The sequence below is a fragment of the Rhinichthys klamathensis genome, unplaced genomic scaffold (assembly GCF_029890125.1).
Source record: "Rhinichthys klamathensis goyatoka isolate OS25496 unplaced genomic scaffold, OSU_Roscu_1.1 h1tg000281l_1, whole genome shotgun sequence".
Classification (NCBI taxonomy): domain Eukaryota; kingdom Metazoa; phylum Chordata; class Actinopteri; order Cypriniformes; family Leuciscidae; genus Rhinichthys; species Rhinichthys klamathensis.
The window spans coordinates 2,689,762-2,702,645 of NW_026606800.1; the positions used below are offsets into that span (position 1 = coordinate 2,689,762).

Sequence of the window (12,884 nt, forward strand, 5' to 3'; positions counted from 1 at the left end):
AGCACTGTTTATTTTTACTCATATACTTTAGACTGAATCAGTAGTAGGCTTGCCGCGATAGACGGTGTTACCGGTTTTAAGCCCCATCACCGGTGACATCACTTTCCCACCGTGACACCGCGACGTCTTGACTTTTTTAAAGTATTCGTTTTTGCTAAAATATTTATTTGAATTAATTAAAAATAATAATTATCAATTATTTAGTTCAGAAGAGAGCATACATTATAATTAAACTGAACTGCGCAGTGCGTGCCAAGAGCCAGTCACGTCAGTGATCAGCAAGCATCAGGATTCCATTTAGCACGTGTGGAGATGAGAACGAGTCAAATTACAGAAAAGCAAGATAATGGCGGAATGTGTAATTTATTTAGGCCTGTTTTATTTTCTTATTCGTTAATAAACGTTTTATGGTTCTTATTTGTTTGGGCCCACAGTTTGACGATTTTCAGCCTATGCATGGGGTTATTTTTATTCGTTCGTTATGCTAATAAAAGTTCTGTCTATAAATAAAAGTTTTATTATCAGCGAGCCGAGTTGTTGTTTTTTTGTCCATTCAAGCAATTGACGCTGAATTGCCAATTGACGCTTATTTCGAAAGTGAAAGTATAACGCGCACGCATTTAAAAGCTATTTAACCCCCCCCGCCCCCCACGGTGACACCGGGATTACCGGTGTTGTGACACATCGATTAACCGGTGGGAAATTTTCCTCACCGCGGCAACCCTAATCAGTAGATGTTTTTCTGCACTAATTTAGAATAAAGTGAAATGGATTTAAATACAATAAATGCATTAAACAGAGCAATACTACAAACGTATTCTTAGCCAAAAGCTGACAAAATACTGAATATATAATAGTTAATGTAAAAATTCTTGCATGCACAACTTTCAAAACCCAAGTGTTTTGTTTTAGTATTACTAGTAAATACACCCATCTGCTGCTGAACGAGGTCATATAGGACCAGCCATCAAAATTGCACAACAATGGCCGTCTTCAGTGCAACACGCATTACAACAACAGTGATATCAGCCGGTACGATACGGCCTGATTGTGCTCTGAGAAACCACATTTTGCACTCAAAAGCACTGAAGTAATAATGCAGCAACTGCACCGTACCATGAACCTTTCAACGAGCTGTAATGATGTCATAGCCACACATTCTGTGATGGACATTCCTCAGTCCAACCAAATGTAAAGCTCTATTGTGCTGAAGTATACGGACAGGAACACTATACCTTACAGTTTCCAAGATAATATATGATGGCGGTCGTACGGGGAGCGTGGATGAACCAACACAATGGGTAGTGAATGCACACCCTACTTCGACCGAGTGAGATTGTTTAGACTTAATGAGTTTGAACTAGGGCTAGAACTTATTAATCGATTCATATTTTCTGGTTAATCTATTGTCTATTATTTACTGAATAGCCAATTAGTCCTTTGGTTAATTTACCAATAAATAATAACTAAATCTATGTATGAACTTGTACTTAATGATACTATTCATGACAAAAGATAAGGTTTATGCAGTGTAGGCCTAATTAGGAAAGGTGTTTACTATGGCTGCGTTCAGTTATTTAAGTGTAATTTAATTATTTAAAGTGTAAATCCAGAAATATTTTGTTCATTCAGGAAATTAAAGTAGTGCTTGAATATGTTCATTCAGCTGTATGTTCAACAACCGCATTCTAACTAACCATAGTGGCAGTATCAAACATGATGGTGTCCATAAAACCGTGAAGTTTTAAAATGATTGACAGTGCGTTATTAAATAAATGAGTCCAATCGTGGCGTGAGGTCATCCATTAGATATTTTAAATAATCACCAACAGTGTTAAATGCTTTGTGACAGGTTTTAGAGAGCTCACCCACTGCAGTTCGTTTTTAAAATCTTTTTAAAAACCGGAAGTTGCAACCAACTTTAGTGTTGTGAGTGACGCATTTCCAAAAACAGGGTTTTATTTTAGCGCACCTCCTCTCCATCCCTCGCTCATAGCAGATTGACCGTTGGAGGGGAGTGGCCATTAAACTGATGTCATCAGAGAATGAACACCATTCCAGAGCGGAAGCAAAATGTTAGATTTTGATTAAACTATTTTTTCCTGTGTATTACTGGAACTGAAGCACGGATTAATTGTTCACCACAAGACTAGTAATGTACGCTAACATTACTTAGCGGTCAGTTTTGATTTCATGACTATTTTAAACTGAATTCTGTGTGAACGCAGCCGTATTAAACACAAAATATGGGACTGACAACTGTATTCTAGTGGTGTGAAAAAGAATTCACTATAATAGTCCAAATACTCAAGCTGCCGTCTCATCGTTTTGAAGAGAGCCCCGGTATGTTTTCTCCTTCAGAATGATGCTCCTGCGTAGAAGTTGTAAATCGACTGCAGGGAAGACGCGGGAGATCACAAGCTGCTATTGTGAACGCGACGCTCAAATGCTGTACTTGTTCCGGTGAGAAGACGTACAACAAGGTGAGATGGTGAGGCGCTGTCAAATATATTTTGAGCGCTGTTATATATTGTTCATACTAAGCATCACTGAAATATAAAAAAAAAAAAAAAATGTTTATCTAAATTAAAAGTTAAGTTACGATCTATTATTTAATCTTACCGTTATATTTTTAAATGATTCGATGACATTACAAAGTGAAACTATTAGATGTGTTTTTCATTGCACGTTTTTCAATTTAAAAAAAATCCTTCCATTTTTATAACTTTTAGTGAAATTGTTTGGTAGTCAGAGATTGTGTGTGTGTGTGTGTGTGTGTGTGTGTGTGTGTGTGTGTGTGTGTGTGTGTGTGTGTGTGTGTGTGTGTGTGTGTGTGTGTGTGTGTGTGTGTGTGTGTGTGTGTGTGTGTTTGAGAAAGTTTGAGAACCAATGGATTATGTTGACGCCTCATTCCAGCCCTAGTTTGACCACACAGAAAATAAGACTTGCCCTGTTGGTCACTGAAAGAGTTGAAAGTGTGGAACATTCCAGAACAATGAAAATGGGCCAAAGTGTGCCTCAAACATGGAATTTCCACTTGCTTAGTTTTCCTTAATTATGAGAGAAAAAGCCTTATTCCCATCAACCTTATTCCCTTATTTGACATTACGGCTAATCCCACCAACATTCAATTTTACTTTAATTATATTTGGATTAGATTTTAATCCAATCTGCATAAAAATATCTCCATCAAGGACATGGCAGCAAAGTGAGTCCACAATATTATGAAATCATATATTGAGAAAGATATGGCTTACATTGGTAACAGCACCTGTTTATTGTTTTGTTTTTTTTATATATATACGATTTTAAAGAAATATATATAATAATAAAATATACATTTTACCATTTGACACAGAACTGTACCATGGCACCATTCACAGTACTTTCTCTAATTGTTGCAGTAACCAATGCAGTAAACAGAACCGGTCTCATGAGCGGTCAAGAGAACTTGGACAAGGCGTTCCAGCCTGCTCGCCAACTGAAAGAGCGTTTCACGCTCATGGGAGGACACATGCGTAGTGTAACAACAAAAGATGCATTCCAAAATGTGCAATCCGCCACAAAATATTTGGCTAAGCTTTGAGGAACATTTGCACTTTAGAAACAGGCTTCAGGAGGGTGTGATGGGTCAGATTTCTCAACACCAAGCATTCAAAACAATACCATCAGGGATTTACTCTAAAATTATATATTGTAAAAAGTATATTCATGCCTAAATTTAGGAAGGATATTCATTCAATGAGTCTGGGGAATGTAAAAAGAGAATTAACTGAAATAAAAGTGTCTGTCTGTGGTTGTAAATTGATGAGAAAGCATGTTGGAAAGAACAGCACAAACAAACAAGTCAACAGCTCTGAAAAGCCGTCTGATCCTGTGAGGTCACCTGTGTGTGACTATACACACACACACACACACACACACACACAACACACACAGGTCTGCGCACAATGGGTGTTTGTTGGAGGGAACGATGGCCAATCAGGTCAGCCCTGGAGCGGCCACTGACTGACCATCGGGCCTCCCAGGAGATTAATAGAGACTGACAACCCAAGGCTAGGGCTAGGATCAGACCTCCTCTTCACAGGACATCTATCCAGTCTAACGACAGACATTCAGCACTGTGACAATAAGGCGTTTGTGTGCACAAACCACCTCACAAAAACAACAGGATCAAAGTCAGTGGGTGGATGAAGTAAATCTAGGTGCCTTGATCCTGGACTATGTGGATAGGTGATGCATTATATGCATCAAATTCTATAAAAACAACATACTGCTTCTGAATTGCTACTTGTAGTCCATTTTATATCCAAAAAGATATGCAAGGCACTAATTTATGTTTTTGACATGCTTTAAAAAAAATTTAGGCCTTTGTGAAATTAACTAATAAATAGCTATGTTTCCATCCACCTATTTGTATGTGAATTTTGGGATATCGCATTTAAAAAAAAAGCACTGGGTGGAAACACCAAAATGTGCATAAATTCCCATAAAATGTGCATACCCATGAAAATACCTTTGCGCTCAAATGAGGGGGATCATTTTGGATAGAAACACATGTACCGAATAGAGAAGTCAACTCATGTGACATCAACAGAGAAGTCACAAGAATGTGATTAGATAACTGGACTAACCAGCGGATCAATTTCATTGCACAGCATCCCAAATGTTGGTTTGATCATTCTGTAATGCCTGAGCCAAATTTGGTCATCAAAATGGTTGGGTATAATGACCTCCCAGAAGTATCTCACACAATTGCGTTCCCAAAGACCAGACATCCGCTTCTAAACTCAAGATAACATGACAGTGTTTATTGCGTTTCATCTACACGCTCTGAAACACAAGTCATTTATGATGTACGAATAAAGAGCCGCAATGGTTTCCCTGATTATTACAGATATTTTGTGACAATTTCCCAGGAAGTGATGATTTTGTTGTCTTGGACACATAGGATGAAACCGGTGCTTTATTCACTAATGTCTTATGCAATATCCCAATTTTGCTAATTTGCGATTTTGGATAGAAACATAGCTAATATAATCAAAAAGTCCAAATCCATTGTGTTAAAAACACATAAAAAAATAAATTAAAAAAAAGTAGGCCTAATTAAAAAGCATTTCATTGGTAAAAAACAAATTCCTTTTTGCTATATCTTTCCATTATATTTTTATTAAGAAAAACAAAGGAGTTAAATTTCGCTATTATCAAATTAACCATAAATGAAACATTCTAAAGACAATGCAAGTAGTACTAATATTTTTATATAAGCAGTAACTTTAATGTGATTACTGAAAAACTAAGACTACTCATTTATAAATCAATTATCAAACTAGCTGCAGCCCTACTTCGTAAACTTAACCCCAATTCTGATTCTCTGTTGACAACCTCTCACGCTGAACTTGCACAACAGAGCCGATTAGCTGTTTTCCAAGCTCTCCTGCAGGAGGGTGAAGCACATGTGTGTGTGCGAGTGGAATGCAGTCGCTGTACGAGGAGGAAAAGCGTGAGAGTGGAATACAATGATTCCGATAGGAACCCCACCCTCTGCACCACGTGAGGCCACTTATGATTCAACACACAGCCTTTGCACAGGAGCTCAGTCAACGGCTAAAAGTTCAGAGAAAAACACCAGCCCAAACCTGAACCTGTCACAGAACCTACTGTAGTTTCTTCAGGGAATCACAGAGATTTATAAACAGATTTTTCGGAATAATAAATTAATGCCAAATGACTTCATAACGGATCAGAACTAGGAAATTGCTAAACATGGGATATTTTAACAACCTCATGAAATAGCTTTTAGTCCATGTCTGTTAGATTTGAGCCTATACTAGTGAAATCCTAGCCTGGGAAAACCCAGACAACTTCCGGCAAATTTAGATTTGCTCTGAAAGTGAGTCTGGCAAAGAGCTCATTCAAGCTCATTTCCAATTCGCCGAAATCGCGGCACCAATCAGAAACGTTGGGGCGGGCTTTACACGATGACGACAGCGCTGGGATTTTGAAGCAGATTTTGTCGCCTACATTACAAAGATGGTTGCCGCCGTCGAACATCACTCGTTCGAATCAGCTATCGCGTCTGTTTTAAGCAATTTGAACGTTTCCTTTTTGTTAAAAAACGAGCAAAGAACAACACTCGGAGATGTTTCTCCACTGCTCTGCATACGTCATCTCCTTCATCGCTCTGATTGGTTTTAGGTCTATCCGCGACGTCCGCTGTTGACGCCCCTCTGGAAATGATTTGTCTATGACGCTTTGCCAGACCATAACTCAGTTACAACTGAGAATGGTCTGGTTTTAACCAGGCTAGTGAAATCCTAAATTGACAAAAAAAAAGACAAGTATATATTAATTGTCTTCTAGCAAAATGGACCAAAAATATTTAAACACATTTTAACGCTTTACGTCATTTCCCATTCATCAATTGTTTGCAAGGAATATTGATCGACTTTACGTATTTTGAAAGCGTCTTCACGGTACAAGTTGTCAAATGTGATGCAATTTAAACTGAATGCTATTGGCCATTTTAATCAAAAACATCTCACCCTTTCCTGTTTTAACAGGAAATACACCAACACAGGGGAAAAATCAGCTCTAACCATTTTATGGGAGTTTTTGTGATAAGAGACAGTTCCAAAGCAAAAATAAAAGACAGATAAAGCACAGATATTCTTGATGATGTACCCAAAAGTGCATTATAATGCCCTCAGATTAGGGAACCATGGATTAGGATTTTTAAATTACTGCTGAGTTTTATACCTACACAATTACAGCGCAGACCGCAGTACATTTCTCACAAAAAGGGAAATACAGGCTCAGATTATGCACATTTAAAGGCATGAAAATCACCATGGAGATGATTTCCCAGAGAGCCACACGCTGTTGAGGTGACAAAGCCTCTTCATTTCTAATACAACATTTTCATACCCACCAAAAAGTTGCATCTTTTAGCTTGCGCACCTCATTGAACACAAAGACTTGAGTCTCGGATGCCCTGACAAATCAGAATTAAAGTTCATTTAATGCAGTATGTGATTATAATCCACCAGTAAGCAGCACTGTGTCCTAATGCAGAGCTTGTTCTGCAAAGAGGTCACATCTAATGTTCTCTAACATCACTGAGTGTAAAATTATACAAGATGAAGTTTTGCACACAAGAACACTATTTGCCTACAAATGCTACACAGCCACATGCCTCCACTAACAGTTAGCCTATTTATCAGCAATTGTGCATCATAAACACATTATGCAAACATGCAGAGAGACTTAAAATCATAATATCAGATCTAAAGCTCTATATAAAGTCAACAAGTGTAAATGGTTGCCAAATTAGCACTATTATATATTAAATACATTCAGTTAGAAGCTTCAACCATGAGGAAGAGAGAGCGAGTCTGTATGCGCAAATATTTTCCCACGTCCAGAAGTGACACTGAACTATCACCTGCTGGGAACAATCAGGTTAGGCGAAGATACTACCATGGGAAAACCTGATTTGATAACTCTTTCACGTCACCTTTACCCTGAGCTACACATTATATGCTGAAAAAATATGCTGACTGTGTCACAATCTGTGTCACAATCTTTAAAGGTATACCCTCTAGGACACTTATCCATTTTTGATGCACAAACACTAGAGATTGAGGAATATTGATTTGTTTTATGCTTAATTGTCCAATAAACAACTTGCAGAACTGAAATGTAATAATTTCTACTTTTAGATCAACTAATATCTAAATCATTAGCTTCTGAACAGCCTGCTTTACTTGACTAATACTGTACATTAGGGTTGTCACAGTACAAAAATGCGTTTTCAAATGTATCCACTTTGGAGAGCGTTTTCAAAAAGCTTTGTTTTCGTTAATAAAACCGCTGTCTCAGTGTGGTCGGATGGCCAAAACGGAGAGAAAAAGATGCGTTTTCAAACGAAAACATACTAGTGTGGACAAGGCCTAATAAACAGAAAGCAAAAGAAGAGCCTTATCTACACTAAGGCTCTCAATCTCTAAAGAACAAGCTTACTGAACTCTGCAATCTCGCGAAAACTCCTGTTATACAAAAAAAGGTGTCTTATTTGTACAATGAATCTCTTATTTACATCATGTTTACACTTTGTTGGTTATAATGAAAGGATATACTAGCGTGCGACTCGCATTGGACAAAACATTTTGCGTTTTCAGCGTGTTTTTCTTTCTTTCTTTTTTTCTGACTAAAGCCCAAGTATACTTTGTTTTTTATGCGTACATGCATACAGTCGAACATGTAGCCTTTCAAAGTACTCCATTTGATAGTGTGTGCAAACGGAGGCGGTTGACACATGCGCTCTAAAAAAATTTCATCTTCGTCCAGTGTTTCAATTTAGTTCACATTTATTTCTTTGTATAGCGCTTTTCACCATACATATCATTTGGCAGTAGTGTCTGTGCTATTTTTCTCCAGATATATAAAATGTTATATAAAATGTCTGTATTCTTTTAAATTAAAGTTAAGGTCTGTGGCAAGCAGGACGAGGGCCGTGAGGACGAGGGCCGCGAGGACGAGGGCCGTGTGGGAGGACGAGGGCCGTGTGGGAGGACGAGGGCCGTGTGGGAGGACGAGGGCCGTGTGGGAGGACGAGGGCCGCGAGGACGAGGGCCGCGAGGACGAGGGCCGCGAGGACGAGGGCCGTGTGGGAGGACGAGGGCCGTGAGGACGAGGGCCGTGAGGACGAGGGCCGTGAGGACGAGGGCCGCGAGGACGAGGGCCGCGAGGACGAGGGCCGTGAGGACGAGGGCCGTGAGGACGAGGGCCGTGAGGACAAGGGCCGTGAGGACGGGGTGAAGACGGTTGCATGATTAATAAATGAGCGTCACCTGCGCGCTGCACCGGTCTCGGGTTTCTCACGGAGGAGCTTCGGAAGCATAAAAGGAGGACCGATGAAAGTAAAGGAAGAGAGAGGACCGGGCCTGGATGTGTCTGTTTATGTGTGCGTCTTTTACTTTTGTTTTTTGTTTGTTTATCTTATATGATTAAAGTTGTCAACCATTCGCCGGTTCCCGCCTTCTTTTTCCCTGATCCTTTAACTTCGTTACACATTCTTTGGTATTTTGTTGTTGTTCCATCTCTTTAGTTTAATTTCCTACTGTGAAACAACAGCCTGCCACCTTTTGAAACAACTGATTAGTGCAAAACAAATTCATTGCGCAAAATACGTGCAGCTACAAAACTCGGGCAGAGAGCATACTATTCTAGTGACGAAAATTAAGTATTCTGGAATCTAAAGCCAGAGACATTTGCTTTGCTAGATAATCATTTCCATAATCTTTTTGTTTTGTTTAGTTTTTTGCCTTTTCAGCCATGGAATGGGCATCCAACACTTGCCAAAACAGTTGTCACAGAGCCAATCTTAGCCAGTGTGAGACACATGGGAATGGAATCACAAGGCTTTAGTAGGGTGGGGACAGTGAGGGCCATGCAACTGTTTCTGGTGGACATGACAGATGTATACAGAAAATGATGGCATGCCTCATTTTGTTCCTCCATTCTCCTAAAAACACTGCGCTGATGGGTGAAAGGCTTGATTTTTGTATTTCGGAATCAAATTTGTTTCATTAAACCATTCAGTTGTCTTATTACAAACAATTGCCTTATGCATCTTCTCTTAAAGCACAAATAATGTTATGAAAGATTGTGAAAATGTCATCTTTTAATCATCTTATCTTGTAACTTTTTAATTATCATATTAAAAACAATGTTCCATTTCCATTTATTATCTTAGTAGGTGCTTCATCCAAAGCAAATTACAAACGAGTAACATCACAATGTTTAATAAACAGAGGGAGCTACAGGAAGTAAGCAGACTTCATGAACACTATCCACACACATATTCAAACATGAAAAGTTGTATGCAACAGGAACAGGAAGATGCCACATGCAAAACCATCCCTACAATCCTAGAAAACCAAGATGATAAATTATGCATGTAATAAATGACTAAGCTAGTTAAACACACTCGCTTATTTATTAAATGTATAACAAGGCACTTAAGTCTGCCCAAAATCTCCAAATTTGAACTGTAAACGCACCGCAATCCCAAATGACTGTGATATAAAACTGACAATAAACGAACAGCAGAGTCCATCCTTGCACTACACAGAATAGAGGCACAAAACAAATCCTTACATGAATCCAAATGCAGCCCAGATGCATGCAATTAGGCTTCTTCTCTTTAAAACTTGCATGCATCTATGAGCTAATGAGATGACGTTAAGAGAGATAGACTGATAATCAGAATATGTCCATTTTAACGTCTGGTCTACTGATTTACAACATCATTTGTGTCTCCAAAAATATACAGTAGCACCAGCAGCACCCTTCAATTATACCACTGCACATTCTACTGTAAACAACAGTGTCTCACAGGTAAAGTAACCAACTTATCTAATGAGTGGTTAAGTGTTTATATAAATTACTCCTTACATGACTCATAATCAAGTGAGAAATGCAAAGCATTTTAAACGTGACATCCCTAGCCAGCCATAGCCCAAAACTAAAAGATAAATTTGCAATCTAATGACTACAATAGAAATTAGTAGATTCTGCACATTGGTTATTTGAGAGAGAAAAAAATCAGTACAGCTGTAAAACAATAATAATATTAGGAGATCTAGTTACTATACAATGTGCCAGTGAATAAAATGTGACAATAGAAGCAGGCTTGCAAATCGCCTGTCACAATTGGTTGGAGGACTAGACGATTACGTCATCATTGGCTCTTCAACACTCCCGCTGATCTTAGAGGAGTTTGTGCTCTTAAAGGGGGTCTTGTATGGGGTTCTGTTATGCACTGTCCACTTCTTCCTAATCACCCTCAAAAGACCAAAACAACCCTAATCTAGGCTTTTATTATGTCACATCAGCAGGTGCTTCGGGGGCTCAATATCACTTATGCATGAATTATTAAGGGCCAAAGAATATTCTCAGGGCCTATGGGGGTTTCCAGTAAATCAGCAGGAGAGACCCCCGACCTGATGCTTTATCCCCAACCCCCTTCATTCAAAGCATTCACGCACTGCCCGCCTAAAAACACTAATTCCCTACCAAAAGTGGCTTGCAATCCAATGCTACTGCAGGTGCCAAAGTACATGCATGTACTCAAGAAAACCAATGCTTGTTAAACACCCCATTGATCGCGCGATTGTTTGCATCGAAAACACGCTGATCTAATATTCAAGCAAAAATAGTAATGCATTCTCATGCACCAGAATGACAACATGCATGACATTCAATGAGGCTTGCGTTTTAAATATACACCGTGCAAATAAATGCACAACCATCGGTGCATTTCAAGTTACATCATTTATATCTAGTTTCTAATCGCTATGTTGGACACCGACACATCTACAGACATCCTAAAAAAACATGTTTATTACATACGTACCATCTACAACCTCATGCAACATCATCATCCCGCACTATTATGCAGCTGGCCTGATCTAATCTGACAGTTTTGCATGCAGCTCTGCTACAAACTGCAAGCACCGATTTTTCCCTGTAAATGACCGGCTCGTGCACGATAAGTTACGTTTTAACGTACACCGAAAAGGCCAATACAATGCTGACCAGCAACAGGGACCCAGCTAAAAGTGCTCGCATCTCATTCATACCAAAATATTTGTCTTTACTTCACCTTTATAATAGGCATAACCTGTAATTAACTGACTCAAAAATACACGAAATAAACATAATATCCCTAATGTCGAGATTTAATCGTTCCAGAGCCACTTAGTCATTTAAAAAAAGATCATTTATGACAGATCAGGCGCACGTTTCTTCACTGTAACATTCTCGCGTGCTGAGGGAATGATTCTCGCGGCACGGACAGCCAGGAGCTCGTGCGGCCTGTGCTCGCTCGCGGCTCCGGGGACTCACCTCAGTCGGTTGGCTGATCTCGAACAGGTCGAGCCGGTTGGCGTTCCAGTGGTTGATGATGTCGGCGAGTTTCCGCCGCTCCTCCTCTCGGCTCCCCGACATTCTCAAATCCCGACTAATTCTAGTCAAGCCGGAGAGAGAAAAAATCTGCCTTTTCCCCTCGTCGATTCGGTTTTATCCACTCAAACTGGCTTCTAATCCGACGACCTGAAATAAAAGTAAATCTGTTACACCCAGAATCTGGGCTTTCAAACGCGGTTTCTGTGGTGAGTGTCGCTCTTTCCCGCAGTCGCCGGTTAATGCACCTCAGCTCTATCGTCAACCGCTTCTACTGTTTCCGCGTTCCCTGCTCTCGTTTCGTTTGTCTTATCGCGCTCCGTGCGCGCTCCCTATGGCAAAGCAGTGGGACTGACTGGAGCTGTGCGCGCGCCCCCTATACTCCCACACAAAATTCATGAAGGACGCGTACGGATACGCGCATAGCAACAAATAATGAAAGAAACATCTCGTGCCAGGCACTTACTGCCCTCTCCATTCAAAATACTTTATTGTGTTCGCGGATGTCGTTGATTAAATTGCATAGCCCTGTTTAAGATTTTCCAACGAGATAGATAGATAGATAGATAGATAGATAGATAGATAGATAGATAGATAGATAGATAGATAGATAGATAGATAGATAGATAGATAGATAGATAGATAGATAGATAGATAGATAGATAGATAGATAGATAGATAGATAGATAGATAGATAGATAGATAGATAGATAGATAGATAGATAGATAGATAATTTCAAACAGACAATAGACAGACAGACAGACAGACAGACAAACAGATATAGATAGATAGATAGATAGATAGATAGATAGATAGATAGATAGATAGATAGATAGATAGATAGATAGATAGATAGATAGATAGATAGATAGATAGATAGATAGATAGATAGATAGATAGATAGGCAGATAGATAG

General features: G+C 39.3%; 1 protein-coding gene across 1 annotated transcript in view; it reads right to left on the minus strand.

The window, feature by feature from the left end:
- The window catches only part of afdna (afadin, adherens junction formation factor a), a 122,371-nt gene extending 110,096 nt beyond the window's left edge, over positions 1-12,275 (minus strand). The window contains exon 1 of the mRNA XM_056269452.1: positions 11,911-12,275. Within this exon, the coding sequence (XP_056125427.1) occupies positions 11,911-12,012 (102 nt within the window). The 5' untranslated portion in view covers positions 12,013-12,275. The remainder of the gene's footprint in view (positions 1-11,910) is intronic.
- Positions 12,276-12,884: the final 609 nt, after the last annotated feature.